Below are 14,195 nucleotides of genomic sequence, written 5' to 3' on the forward strand. Positions count from 1 at the left end.
TATTAACCTGTAACAATTTGTTGTCTAAGAAAAGGATTAGTACAAGAATAATCACCAGAACATGACAGAAAAACACAATTTTCATCCATTTATTGTTTAAAAGCTTCTTCCTCCTTAAATATTTGTTTCTTTACACAGCATAGACAGAATCTGTTCCTGGTGAGTTTGACGGATCTGACCTTGACATTGTTTAAGGGCCATACTGTAAAGGCGTGTGTGTGCGTGTTTTTAAAAAAAAAAAAAAAAAAAGTGTACTGACATTGTGAACATAAAACAGTATATCTGCTGGTCGACTGATGGATTACTACCTCTTCAGACACACAGAATGCGAAACATGAGATACTGTCTACTACTGTGCTTGTTTTACCAGTCAGAAAACCAATATATGGACATATTTGGAGCAACTTATACATATAACTGCATATGTATTACAATGATCATACATGTATCAAGTTAAACAGTGGCAAAAAAAAAGCACTTATGAATGGCATGACAGCATTCTTGCTAAGAAGATGCCAGCTGAGACACCTGCACAAGAACACCTTTTCTCCCGGGTAGCCCGTGCAAATGTCAACTGTTACCTTCTTACTATTGTAGAATAAATGAACATTCAAAATGCTTCTTGCCTAGTTAACCAGCACAGTACATCTTATGCAGTAAGGATTTTTTTTTGGGGGGTGGGGTAACCACTGTGTGAGACTCTGAGGATGTCAGCCATTAATGTGCGCTTTATGATTTCTCACATATCCAAGAGGAGCACCCTGGGGTCCTCAACCACAGACTTAATCTTACGCAGGAAGGTGACTGCCTCTCTGCCATCAATCAAACGATGGTCATATGTCAGAGCCACATACATCATGGGCCTGACCTCAACCTGAGAACAGAGAGACATTGTGAGGCAGAGGAAATTCAACAAGCACACACACCAACTGAAGGGTACTACAAACTGAAACACAACAAACTTGTAACTAACCTTGCCACCTACAGCCACTGGCCTGTCAAAGATACCATGCATACCCAAAATGGCCGACTGTGGTGGGTTGATGATGGGTGTGCCGAAGAGTGAGCCGAAAACCCCACCATTGCTGATGGTAAATGTGCCACCATCCATATCCTCCACTGCCAGCTCGTTCTTACGTGCCTGTGAACCAAATATAAAAATTAATAAGTAGGACAAATCTAAAGCTCCGTTTTAGGACTCTAAAGGGCAAAGCTTTAAGCCACCAAAGGATAAACCACTTGTTTTTCCAGATACTATGTGTCTGAGTTCCCCACTTTAACCATCTGCTTAACCCAAAATATAACTACTACAAATCAGGTCATATCACAAATTTGTCAAAAAAATGGGGTTTTGGTTAGTTGTTCCATTTAAAACATAGCAGGTTTTGTGAACAGTTTGTTTACTCTGAACCCCGTGTGCTAAGAGTGCACCCGGTGTAGTCCAATGGTACAAACTGCATTACAAGTATGAAAGCATACAGATGATGGCTAATAACTTTAGTCATCACATGAAATGTGTTCAGATTCAGAGAGAATAAATGACTCCTACCTTTTCTCCCAGCTCGTTTATAGTTTTTTCAATGTCTGCAAAATTCATTCCTTCCACACCTCTAATTACTGGTACCACTAATCCCTGTGATGATGAGATGAGAAAACAGATCTCAAATCAGAATCAACTTTACACTCATGTAAAAAAGACAAAACAAAAAATGGTGCTTACATACTGGGAGAGGACAAGATGTACAGTGAGAACTGAACTACAACTGCCAGGCTCAGAGAACATAAAATGCCTTCCACATGAGAGCAATATTTCAGCTTCCAGCATGTCAGTCACTGCATGTCTCAGACCAAACTGGGACTCATTTGTACTAAAGTGGTTATAGTACATTACTGCAGAAATGCATCATGTTCACTCTCATTTACAGGAGTAACATTACCCATTTTGACTAAATGCACTTACTGGCTTGACACTTTACGACATTAGACGCTGCAGAGTGTGCTAATGCTATCTGTTACCAAATTATTAGGAGGAAAAAGACTAGCTCCAGAAATCACCTTTGGTGTCGCTACTGCCACACTGATGTCCACATAATCTCGGTACACAATCTCTTTGGTCGTGTCGTCAATTACTGGGGAAAAAAATTTAATCAAAATGGTCAAATGATCATCTTTAAGTAACTCGTTGTGCACACATCTAAAAACTAAGCATCTTCACTTTGGATCTGGAGGAGAACTTTATTAGCTGTGACGAACTGAATGTGTTGTGTAACAGTGACAGGATTTGAGTATGTTTCTAATATTCTTCATTTACCTATTTTTCTAAAACAAACTGTATTCCTAATTTCAGCTTTGACTTCCCAGCAGGCATTTGTTGCTGCACTACAATGTTAAGTGATGAAAACACTCTGAAACCGTTAGCAATATAAATAAAAAAAATGTATCAAATTAGATATTACTATATTCAAGAAAATTGAAAAAATAAAATCAGCTACAGCTTGAGTGCCTTTTTTTGCTACATTGGGTTGTGGCTCACTACTTAAATATAAAATCTAGATTAAGTGTGGCTTGTCTATGTAGGCCAGGTTTCTGTGGTTCTGAAGGAAGCAGAGGGGAAAAATAGTCTATAAATCGTGATCTTAGACGCAGAACACACAACCTCAAAAACCACATATACTTGTCAGTAGTCGATTGTGAGGTGATGACATTAAAAGCATGACTAGCTGCTGGTGGAGGGACGTACCTGCGTTGACTGCTGGCTGGTCTACCAAAGCGTAGGCAGCTGCTTTCACGAAAGCGGACATGAAGCCCAGTTTGATGCCGTGCTTCTTGAGGAAAGCGTCTTTGTAGGCCTTCCTCATCTCTGTGATGTTGCTGCAGTCAGGGACAAAGAGGAAAAAATAAGCATGGAAAACAAGCAACAGATCTCTACTCTGAGTGATACCCAATTTACATTCAAATACAAAACTGCATGTTTTATTTTTTACATAAACATTCCAGGGAAGTATTCTTTCAATATACTTTTAATAGTTGCTGGAGACTGCAAAACAAAATCTCTTCCAGAAGCAACAACCTTGAAGTGCTACATCAGGGATTTTATTGACAATGGTTTGCGTGTATGATAAAAATGGTGCACTTGCCCAGCGCTTTTTAATTGTCTGTTTTCCTGTCTCCAACTCCGCTTAAGCTCTAGGGTTTCTCCGCTAACAGAATTAGCACCGTCCCAAGACACACTCTCCGAGAAAGGAGAGAAGACGAGATAAAAATCTTCACTTTCTAAACCTTTCAAATCTTATTGGCTTGTCATAAAAGCCCATAACATTGCAGGCAGTCTGCTCTCTGAGGGCTTCTCTCGGGGGAGAGCTGGGCAGATGCTCTTGGCCCCTGACCGGCCGTGCTTCTTCGTCTCCGCACTAACCCTGGCCTGCGGAGTCTTGCTCCATCCCGTCGATACCAACTAGATTTGTGCGAGTACGAAACCCCTGCGCAGCCGAAAGCTGACACCACCATTTGCGCCAGGGAGAAATCCTCAAAGTGTCATCTTCTGAAGTGAGGGTGGGGGTCTGAGGACATTAACGTTTCCTTCTAAATTAATAAAGCACATTTTACCCAAATCTTATCTTTGTTTTTACCGACATTAGTACCAAATATTTACATTCCAGGCTTTAAATGGGCATCGGGTTGCAAAAAGCTCTTCCTGTAGGGCAGATTCCAATCTATAACCATTTGTGTTAGCATTGCTGAGGTTCTAATCAAGTTTAGGCAACAAACAGGACTTTTGCCCCACCATTACAAGACTTTACTTTCTCAATATTATTGACCTGATCTCAGCCTATGACTCTTCTTACCAAAAAAAAAAAAAAACACACAGAATTGGTGACTAATCTGACCTCATGTCCACCTCATTGAAAGTTGTCAACATGGCACAGGTGTTCTGAGCTTCTTTAAGCCTCTGAGCAATCCTCAGCCTCATACGATTCATCTTAACCTGCAGTTAAAAGAAAGTAAAATATGTTTAGGAAGTTTCCCCCCCACACACACAGTTTCTCTCATTTATAAAATGCATTTTGGAGGGCATGTCTATACTACAGTCTAAAAAAACCCTCTGTAGGCTTGCTTCTCTTTTAAGAGTGTGATACTCCTGCTTGATAATTAATGCCACCCTCAGCAGTCTCTTACCCTATGCTCGGAGCGCGCTCCCTTTGCTCCAGCGTCTGCAGCAGGGGCAGCAGGAGCTGCAGCAGGTTTGATGGCTGAAACTTCAGCAAAATGACAAACATGTATACTGTGTCAAGACGCTGTATTCCATGTTTCATTAGAACCAAAAGAACAAAGAATCCTTGACAGAATATGAGAGAGAAAATTTATATCTTATATCTTCCCTTATAAAACCCAGCATGTGAATAAATGATGAGAGCAGTGCCATGCTCTGCCTGTGTCTGGCTCACCTGGTTTGGAAGTGGCAGGCTGTGCTGGCACGGGTGGCACTGGGGGCATGGTGGTTGGGATGGGCCCCACTGTAGCAGCAGTAGGAGGTGGGGGAGATGGAGGAGGAGGTGCCGCAGCTGCTGGGGCCTCGGCTGCTGGAGTGGGGGCAGCGGCTGCCTTGGGAGCGCCGGCTGAGGAGAGCATGAAACCACAGAACAAGGCTCAACCTTCACCAGGAAAAGTATACAGTACTTTCAGTATTTGATATTGTTTGTACCAGACCCTTATCTCTCTGTAAATATATCAAATGTGGCAAGTAGGTAAAGGCAGCTTAGTTGTTAAGATTCTGTTTCTACACTCAAGGTTGAATCAAAATAATACTTCCCACATTAATTGTGCGCATCCTTTAAATGGTAAATATATATACATATCTTTAATCAAGTGTGTCCTACGTATGACTGCATATCTTACTGCTTCTACTACAGTTAGTTTCAGTTCACTAATCTGATTGCATGACCAGCATTATAGGAGTGCTTACATTCAGTATAACCGCACTATATATATATATATATATATATAGACGTTTCACAGCGTGTATTGCTCTGGTTGTCTGTGTTCGCCTTCGTAAAATTCCAATTCTAGCAACAGTTAACTGAAATCGATACTATAGTAGAGTTAGCAACATCATCAACGGACACTGCAAACGATACATTTTATATGAATATAACTTCTAGCGTAAAACATGAAAGCTCGTCAGAGGAAGATGAAAAAGAAGAAGCGAAGCCAATTTCACCACATGCTAGCCGACATTCAGTATAACCGTACTCTTGTTCGTGCGATATTGCTTAAACATACACACACTGCAGCGGACCTGCAAAATCCTCCAAATGTAGTGAACAGACTGTCATACACTAACCTCCTTTTCTCAGTTTAAACAGGGGAGTGCCTCCTTCCACTCTGCCTCCATCAGGAATCAGGAGCTCCTCGATCACTCCTGCAGCTGGAGAGGGCACCTGCACTGACGTCTGCATACAGATGCGGCAAAACTCTTAACACCACAGTGTGCTGTGATAAATGTCATGATAGCCCTAAAATATGCAAGTTTAGTTCCTTTTTCTTCTTTTACCTTATCAGTCTCAATTTCACAAACCACCTCATCCTCTGTGACGGTGTCCCCCACAGCTATGAGATGAGACAAAACAAAACATACACGTTAATACTGAGTTAACACGTCACCACAATAAATACGGCTCAAAAAGATTTGAGTTCAACACAGAAAACACACTTATACCTTTCTCCCACCTCACATCCCCCTCTGTGACAGACTCAGCAAACGCTGGTGTGTTGATAGTAATAATTTCATTCCCTGAAAAGAAAAGGGGAAAAGAAAAAAAGAAAAAAAAAAAAAAAAAAAAAAAAGGTTAAAAGCAAACAGAGTTTAGTGCAAAATGTCTGTACAAAATGAAGACAGAATATTTCTTTAGTGTGTGTGTGTGTGTGTGTGTGCTTGGTTTTACAGATATGCCTTCATTTTTACAAGCAACAAAAAAAAAAGATCAAATAGTGCATGATAAGTCACTAATAAAGAAAATCAAAATTCTGAAAGTCATAAATATTCTCTGATAACCTGCATTCCCACATTTTGCCTTTTTAACTCTCTTTAAGTGCCTTCATATCCTCTTTCAGATTCTCTCAGCTGGAATATCCATCCCCCACTTCACCCGGTCTGTTCTGTATAATCTCAACCCATTCTTTAATGTTGTAACTCTGGCAGACACCTAATTCTTCAAATTAGCTCTGGAGGTTGAAAGGCAGAAATAATATTTTTCTGCGGATTTTGCATTACATTTTAGATGTCTTACTGCACACTTACATTTTATTTTTAATGTCCTGAAATTTTAAAACAGAGCTACATTTCCTTTTCCATACAGAAACCATGAGGAAGACACACTTGTGCACTCTGCTGTATTTGTTATGCCTTTATCTTTACCATTCACATATCATGTTCACAAATTTCTCTGACAAAGTAGCTACAATACTTGATACTACAACGTTGGAGCATGGCTTATATGATTTGTAAAACAGTAAATTAAGTTTAAGTCAATAATATTAAGTCAATAATAGCCACATCGTTACTATCATTATCATTATCCCTATCATTATTATAATAATTATTATTATTATTATAATTATTACGTGACAGTAAATGTCAGTCACTGCCTTTGCTACAGCAAACACATGTAGTAGTAAACTACTTTAATGTCTCCAGACAAGAAAAAAGAAAAAAGTAGACAGAACACAACAGAGTTGGATTTTTATTTGCCATAAAGGCCTTCTGTATCCTCTGCCCCTTTGCAATGTTGGACATTACACGACTTCTGCTTCCTTTTCCCCTGCCTTTTCCTCATTGTTGGTCATTACAAGGTTACAGCAGGAGGCCAATTCTTCATACATCGATTACCAAACCCAAGATAAGAGGTCACAAACTGGATTTACTAATTGTGCTAATTTCAAACATGCTAATTCAGTTCTTCAAACACACCCAAGAACCTGATTAATATAGCCGGATTGAGTTGGTTGAGATAGCATCAGGCATCGTTTTGGCCTTGAAAGAGTAGATATTTTCCTGATATTTCTCAGTGAGTGAACGATTGGCTAATAGAAATGCTACAGAACCCTGCAGAGACCAGTTAATGGTTCCTTTTTTCTGTGCACAATGTAGTAAGACACGTACAGTTTAGTGGCTACAGATCACTAAAATCAGAGTCAAGAAATCATCAATTTGCTATCTCGAGTTCTCATTTTATTGTGGCCACACAATAATTCTTCTACATTTATGCTGTGGAGGGCAATGGCAGTATGTCTCACATACTAATGCTCCTACATTTTTACCCTCTTAAACAATCCAGATTCTATGAATATGCAAATTAGGAACACCCACAAGCCCCACCCCTTCCCCTAGATAAACTAGTCTTGTATGGTGTCATACAAGAGATTACTGCCTCCTTGTTTCTTAAACAGACGCAGTAGAATTCTGGGTTTTTAGAATAACTAATATCAACAGGCTACATATTACAAATACAAATTTAATAAGTATAAAATCTGCAACAAAACCGTGTGTGTGTGAAGTTACATACTGTGGGACGCAGTGGTCTTGAAGTATCTGATTTGGAAGATACTGGGCCTCGCCTCAAATTTCCTGCAATTCAGTGAAAGAAATGCAAAATTAGAGTGTTCATTATTAAGGACATGGTTAAAAAGTAGTTCAGCTTCAGCTTTTAATATCCTAAGCCTAAAGCAAAACTTACAGATTATTCCTGACGGTGACGCACTGAGAAGCCGATATGCCTGAAGAACCAAGAACATTTGTTTGCTTACATTGCCAAAAGAAAACCATTCTGTCATTATTTATTAAAACAAACAAAAAAAACTTGCTCTGAGCTATTGGAAGACTGGAGTTTGAATTATGATGAACTTTCAAAAGTATTATATTAATATATAATACACACTGAATTCAAGTTAATACAAACTTACCCGAAGCAGTTCGTCGTGCTACAACATTGTTACCCTATATTTAAAAAAAAAATAAATAAATAAAAAAATAAAAAAATAAAAAAATAAAAGACCATACATGAATGTCAGATAAAACACTAATTATAACACAGATATTTTCTGAAGCATTAGATTTTGGTCATATATTTGGGGAAAAAAAACACTATTTCAAGAGCTATAAGTATAGCTCAAAAGCTATAAGTGAAACTGACCGTACTCAGATATACCCTGTGTGTGAAGAACATTTTACTGGTTCAAAGTCAAATGCCGAAAAACACAGACACAGCTACTGTTGATTGTTGGGCAATGAACACTTGAAGCCACAAGACTATATTTAACCTGCTCAGCTGAAATGCAACCACTGCCATTGCTAGTGAAGAACGAAATTGCACAATGCATTCCTCTTAATGTAAATGATCTGACACAAATCCTATAACAAGTCAGCCACTTTCAAAGCAGTGTACAACTTCAAAACAAACCAGAAATGTTCTCAAACACCGCAGGACTCTCAAATATGTCCACGCACATGGAAGGCACTCTAATGGCATGTTCAGAGGTTACGGTCACACAGGCGGTGACAGACGCCAAAGAAATTCCCATTTTCAGCTCCCTCAGTGCTTTAAATTCAGAGGACATGAAGAATACATTGTCCAACCAGAAAGCCTCTCTCTCGGCCATGTGCCCTGCTTCCCTGTGCATCTATAATTATTGCTTGTGCTATATATTACATTCAAATAACAATATTTGAATAAAAAAAATAAAAAAAAAGTGGGGTACCTGATTATTGAAAAATTACTTTGTCTAATCAGGTACCCCAATTTTTTTTTTTTTTTTTTAAACTGTTTATATTGTTATTCGAACATAATATATAGCACAAGAAATAACTGGAAGAGATTTCTGGGTTAAATGGACAAACTGTATGATATCACTAACACTCAGGTGAGCTGGTAATAAATAAACTGCTGTGGTAAGCAGATCTCTGATCTTATCCATGCAGCTGAGATGACTTGAATCCAACGTGAAGACAATTTTAAAATGTGTGATTACAGCTTCGTTTAAGATTATTACTTGCCACACTGTATGAGATGATTATAATAAAATCTTAGCCTCTCTACATAACAGACAATGTGACTTCTCCGTGTAAGATTGTACGATGAAGATCCTCTAACGATAGACCTGCGAGTAAAGAAACTTATTATGCTCTGCTTACGTCATCAAACAGTGTGATACGGACATTCTTCAAAGCTAGCATGAGAAGATAACGAGATTTTTTTGTCCACTAACATGTTTTATCTACATTCAGCATTGTCACTACCGTATTCGTAGCTGTCCTGTGAGTCTTGCGTAATCCAATGCTTGGCGGCTTTCAAATGAGCGTCATTACAGAGATCACACTCCGAGATTACAATTTTAAAAAATCCGACACTGCCAGAACTTTGTCATCGGCTGTCTTTAGACGCGGTGGCACTACATTGGTCGCTGGTGAGCATGTCACATCATGTATACAACAGAATTCTTTAACAGTGTGCGATTTCTAAAATCTTGAAGCGGAAAGCCGGTTTAAATGAAGCAAGCAAATCTGAGGCCACTTTTTACATTTACACCTGATCATCTACCATATTTGCATTGATTCAGCATCCAGAGTGAGGCATCACTGAGCAGCTGAGAGATAAGAGTCTTGCTGAAGGGTCTAAGAGAGGCTCTCTGCCTGTGGGATCTGAACTCATAACCTTCTGATCAGCAGGTCAGAGCTTCAGCCTGAGAACCCTGAGACACTTTATATAGGCCTACAAAATGTAAGAGAGGGACAAATGGAGACTACTTTCAATACTTCTTTTGTGGTTTAAATTTAAACCTGGTGTCATGTTTATTTTTAAATCCAAAACTTAAACTGAAGTGACTGTTAGCACTTGGCAGTGTAGAGCTCTAGAAAGCCTGTTACCTCTGGCTAAATATGTTTTATTACATTAGACTGGAGGAAAAATGCTCGGAATGAAACTCAGATAACTGCCACCGTGCATCTGAGAAAGGCCCAGTGGCCCACTGCGAGCAACAGGCTGATTTAATGTTGCTAACAGGCTAATATGTAACTAGCTAATGGCTAGCCATGGAATGACCTCGTACCAAAGTCCCCTCTAACATTACCCTTCTCTGAGCTAGATAAATACAATTCTACATAACACCTGGTTTTTTAAACAGCAAAATAAAAGTTATTCTTATTATGGCACGTTTGGGACGTGTATTTGTAGGTGAAAGGACAACTATTCAGGTTATCTCAGGTTAACCTGGTTAACTGAAACAGGGTAACATGCTGTCCTTGGTTTGGCACTGAGGCCTAATCAACGCGCTAGTAGTTAGGGCCTAACCCAAATCATCCTGTGCTTCCTATACAAGTGCACTACACAGGCAGTAAAATAACCGCTCATGCAGCATGTGTAGTGCACTAGCTGCTTAAGAGAAACTGGTTTAGGATACAGCCCTAGCACAGTTAGCTTAGCATGACTCGGGACTGAGTCCAGCTGCAGCAGCACCGCCTCGGTAAACCGAGCGGGACGTTAGCAGGAGCGCTGTAGCTACGTACCTGTCGGAGGGCAACGAGAGAGCGACCGACAGAGCGCGTGAGACACCGGGAACGGGATAACATATCGGCTGCACACACAGCGATGATACACCCGGACGAACCCGTAACTCACAACGCCAAAATCCCACAGAAGGAAGGAACTCCCCGTCCTCTACCCGAGCGGCGTCTCCTGGCAGCTCTGCACCGCGCATGCGCACAAACTTTCACGCCTGCGTACCTCAATGAGATGAACTGCGCATGCGCAACATGTACACCCATGCCTATATACTGTATAGAGATTGTATATAGTTGTATTTACTCTCAGTGTCCTGTTTATAAGCAAGGTGCATTTTGTGTGATAAATAAATAAATAAATAAGTATGTAGCCCAGGTGGTGCTATGAATACATTTTTAGCCCCTTTCTTCAGTATGCATCAATGCAAAGAGCCCACCATAGGACCAGCACTAGCCAGATATCTTTGGGTGCATTAAACTCCACTGCGAACATTTACTAGTCACTTTACTAAACACGCCCAACTAGCTCATCGACATTGTAGATGATGGCTCATTTTTCCCCCCCTTGTTGTGTTACTCGTCCTCTAGGCCCGCAGTGACAGTTTCTAACGCTGTTGGCTGTATGTTTGCTTGGCTGAATAGTTTTTATCCAGCATTGTCAATGAGCAGTTTACACACACCAGCAACCCTGCTGGGCTTGATGTACTTATACCAACACCACAACCATCATAGTGTTCTCATATCAGGATCACATTGCTGTGCTGAAAATGGTCCACCACCAACATATCTCCTCAGTGATGGTTTTATGACAGCTTCTTCCTACTGATAGATGTGATAGTAGACAGGCTGACAAAATGCACAGTGACTGGGCTACAGTCAGTAACTGTAATAATAATAATAAAAAAGTAACAGTTGAAAAAAAAAAGTGCACAGCTGAAGTGAAAAAAAAAAGTCATAGGTATAAATGACCACTAAGTGTACTGTATAGGCTATAAATACTCATTGACGGTAGCCTACAATTGTAATTCCACTTATTATGAATTTTATCAGGTAAACTTACAATAGACCACTTTGTATACAAACATCTACTGAATGTAGTACAAATATTCATTCATCTTCAGTAACCGTTTTATCCTGGCCAGGGTCATGGTGGATCCAGAGCTTATCCCAGGAACACTGGCTGCAAGGTGGGAATATACCCTGGATGGGACGCACACACACAATCCACCTACCTAATAATAATAATAATAATAATAATAATAATAATAATAATATTGAGACGTTTTTGAATTTGTGTCTAAGGTTGAAAGTGTCTAAGGTTTTTCAAGATACCTCAGCACAGGATACATTTCAGAAATCCTCAAGGTGTTGACTATCACCATGTGAAGGAAAAATGTTTCTTTCCTATTCTAAAGAAGCATGGCTTACCCTTTTGTCAAGACTGAATGAAAACCCTTTTTAATGAAATGACTGGTAATTTGGGACACATATTTTCATCAGCTTAGGCATTTAGTTTTATCCTCATTGATAGGTTTAAATGATTAATTTATTTAAAGCGTAATTATTTATGACATTAATAAATCAAATTTCAGTCAGAGGACTTTAAATAATCTTATCCAAAAATTTATCATCAACAAAATCTAGTATTGTATGACCACAGTAGGCTAAATAAAATTGACTGCATGTTAAGATGTTGGCCAAGTAACATTATATAATTAATTTCTTATAGTAACAATAACAAAAACAGTGTTTGAAAAATATTCAATATTTTCCATATTCATAACCAATCTTTCCTAAAATTCAGTATGAAAAGATAAATAAAACTCACAGTAAAAAAGGTAACATTTAATTACTTACTTCTTGCAGTAGCAGCAAAACACAGGATTTAAAAAAACATTAACTTCAATCTCAACATCAATCTCAGAAATTACATGAACACAGTATACTAAGTAAAAAATTTCTGCTAAATCAGTAATAGGCCTAAGCAGCATTCTGTATTTCCCAGTACACCTTATTCCCCTGCTTATTAAGATGCTTTATTAAAAAAATGCACTTAAAATCCATTAGTGTATCCATTACATCCTTTCACTTTTCTTCTCTGCACTTACTGTATTTGAAAACTGATCAAAATGATTAGTAAATATTAATCATCTGTACACGACACAACTAACTAGTGCACGTTATTATGTATCGACATAATAAATATGTGGAATATAGTGTATTTATCATGACAATCTATTATTCGTGAAAAAAACAAGCCAGAGCATAGGTCATTTTTCCTGCCTCAGTATTTTGGGGTTCAGTTTCCTGTCTGATGCTGACCACAGCCACCTGCATGATATCACAAGTCATTTCTATTACGCAGTTCCTTCAAGGGCCTAGTAACATCATGTGACTTTCACTTTAACTTTCAGGCTGTTAAAATTTAACTGTCCCAATATACCTGTTACCCTTAATGGCTGTCACCGATTAGCCTAAGTTAGACATGTATTTTATTAATAACAATACCGTATTAAATAGTAAATGGTAAGTACTACTATAACTAGGCTATTAGTGGCCCTCGGTAGGATACATAGTGCCCGTGTCATGCTGTTTAGTAGAGTAGTGTGCAGTTTGGACAGAAATCCATTCACGTGGTCTATGGTGAGAGCGAGATCTCTATGGTAATACAGGTTGTACATAATGTAATGATGTAAGCACATGGTTCAAGGCTCAAGGTTCTTTATTTGTCACATACATATTACACACATGTGAAGTAATGTAGTGAAATGTTTTTCCTTAGTCCCACAGTGCAACAATGAACAGAACCAACAATGAACTAATACTATACACACATAAAATAAAAACAGAATACAATAAAATATAGTAGACTATATAACATATATATATATATATATATATATAGAGAGAGAGAGAGAGAGAGAGAGAGAGAGAGAGAGAGAGAGAGAGAGAGAGAGAGAGGGAATATGAATATATAAATAGAATATGTAAAGAAAAAATATGCAAATTACACAGAGCTGTATAGTGTGCAATAATTGTTTTCCTGTAGTGCAGACGTGTGTGTGTGTGTGTGTGTGAGGTAGGAATATGCAGACTCTCTCCAGTATCCTCGGTCTGATTGCCTGAGAGGAGAAACTCCTCCAGAGTATCTCTGAGTTGGTCCTCAGGATGAACTAATGTTTTCTTGTTGTATAGAGATGGCCTGATGATTGTGTCTGCCGCTCAGCATCATGACTGTGCACATGCTGTGTAGTGCGGTTAATGCGAGTGCCCGGGTGCACGCGCACTCTGTCGGTCGCGCGCTGAGGGCCGGATGCTGGAGGCCACGCCCCTTCATCATCTCCGAGGCTTTTGGGAGGCGCTGAGGCGAGACGCGCTGTCAGTCTCTCACCGAGCGAGCAACAGGTAAGAGCTCCAGCCTCTCTTCATACTCCGCTGCTCCGTTCCACATCTGTGCACTTAGTTGAACTTTGATGAGATGATTGTGCTTCTATTTTGCGCTTTGTTATTATTATTGTTATTATTTTAAAATTAAAACTATGTTTCATACTTTATAGTCATTGGATAGTCCTAGGATGTTTGGCTTTTGAGTGACTTCCTTACATTCTGCTCACCCCAAAGCCACAGTACCAGCCCATGAGAT

At 39.2% G+C, this 14,195-nt stretch overlaps 2 protein-coding genes across 2 annotated transcripts in view; one reads left to right on the top strand and one right to left on the bottom strand.

Annotated features, from left to right (window-relative positions):
• Nucleotides 1–73: 73 nt before the first annotated feature.
• dlst (dihydrolipoamide S-succinyltransferase) lies at nt 74–10,753 on the bottom strand. The gene is made up of 15 exons (XM_026934333.3): nt 10,559–10,753; nt 7,960–7,993; nt 7,734–7,773; nt 7,563–7,624; nt 5,717–5,791; nt 5,552–5,607; nt 5,342–5,450; nt 4,446–4,616; nt 4,177–4,256; nt 3,888–3,985; nt 2,741–2,871; nt 2,056–2,129; nt 1,550–1,633; nt 974–1,141; nt 74–874 (listed from the first exon to the last, which is right to left on the bottom strand). The coding sequence occupies exons 1-15, from the start codon at nt 10,619–10,621 to the stop codon at nt 740–742; spliced, it is 1,380 nt and encodes a 459-aa protein (XP_026790134.3). The 5' UTR covers nt 10,622–10,753; the 3' UTR covers nt 74–739.
• A 3,187-nt stretch (nt 10,754–13,940) lies between these two features.
• Nucleotides 13,941–14,195, top strand: part of prox2 (prospero homeobox 2) — a 12,149-nt gene continuing 11,894 nt past the window's right edge. The window contains exon 1 of the mRNA XM_026934250.3: nt 13,941–13,957. The gene's annotated coding sequence lies outside the window, so the exon portion shown is untranslated. The remainder of the gene's footprint in view (nt 13,958–14,195) is intronic.

The sequence above is a fragment of the Pangasianodon hypophthalmus genome, chromosome 10 (genome assembly GCF_027358585.1).
Source record: "Pangasianodon hypophthalmus isolate fPanHyp1 chromosome 10, fPanHyp1.pri, whole genome shotgun sequence".
In the NCBI taxonomy this organism is placed as follows: domain Eukaryota; kingdom Metazoa; phylum Chordata; class Actinopteri; order Siluriformes; family Pangasiidae; genus Pangasianodon; species Pangasianodon hypophthalmus.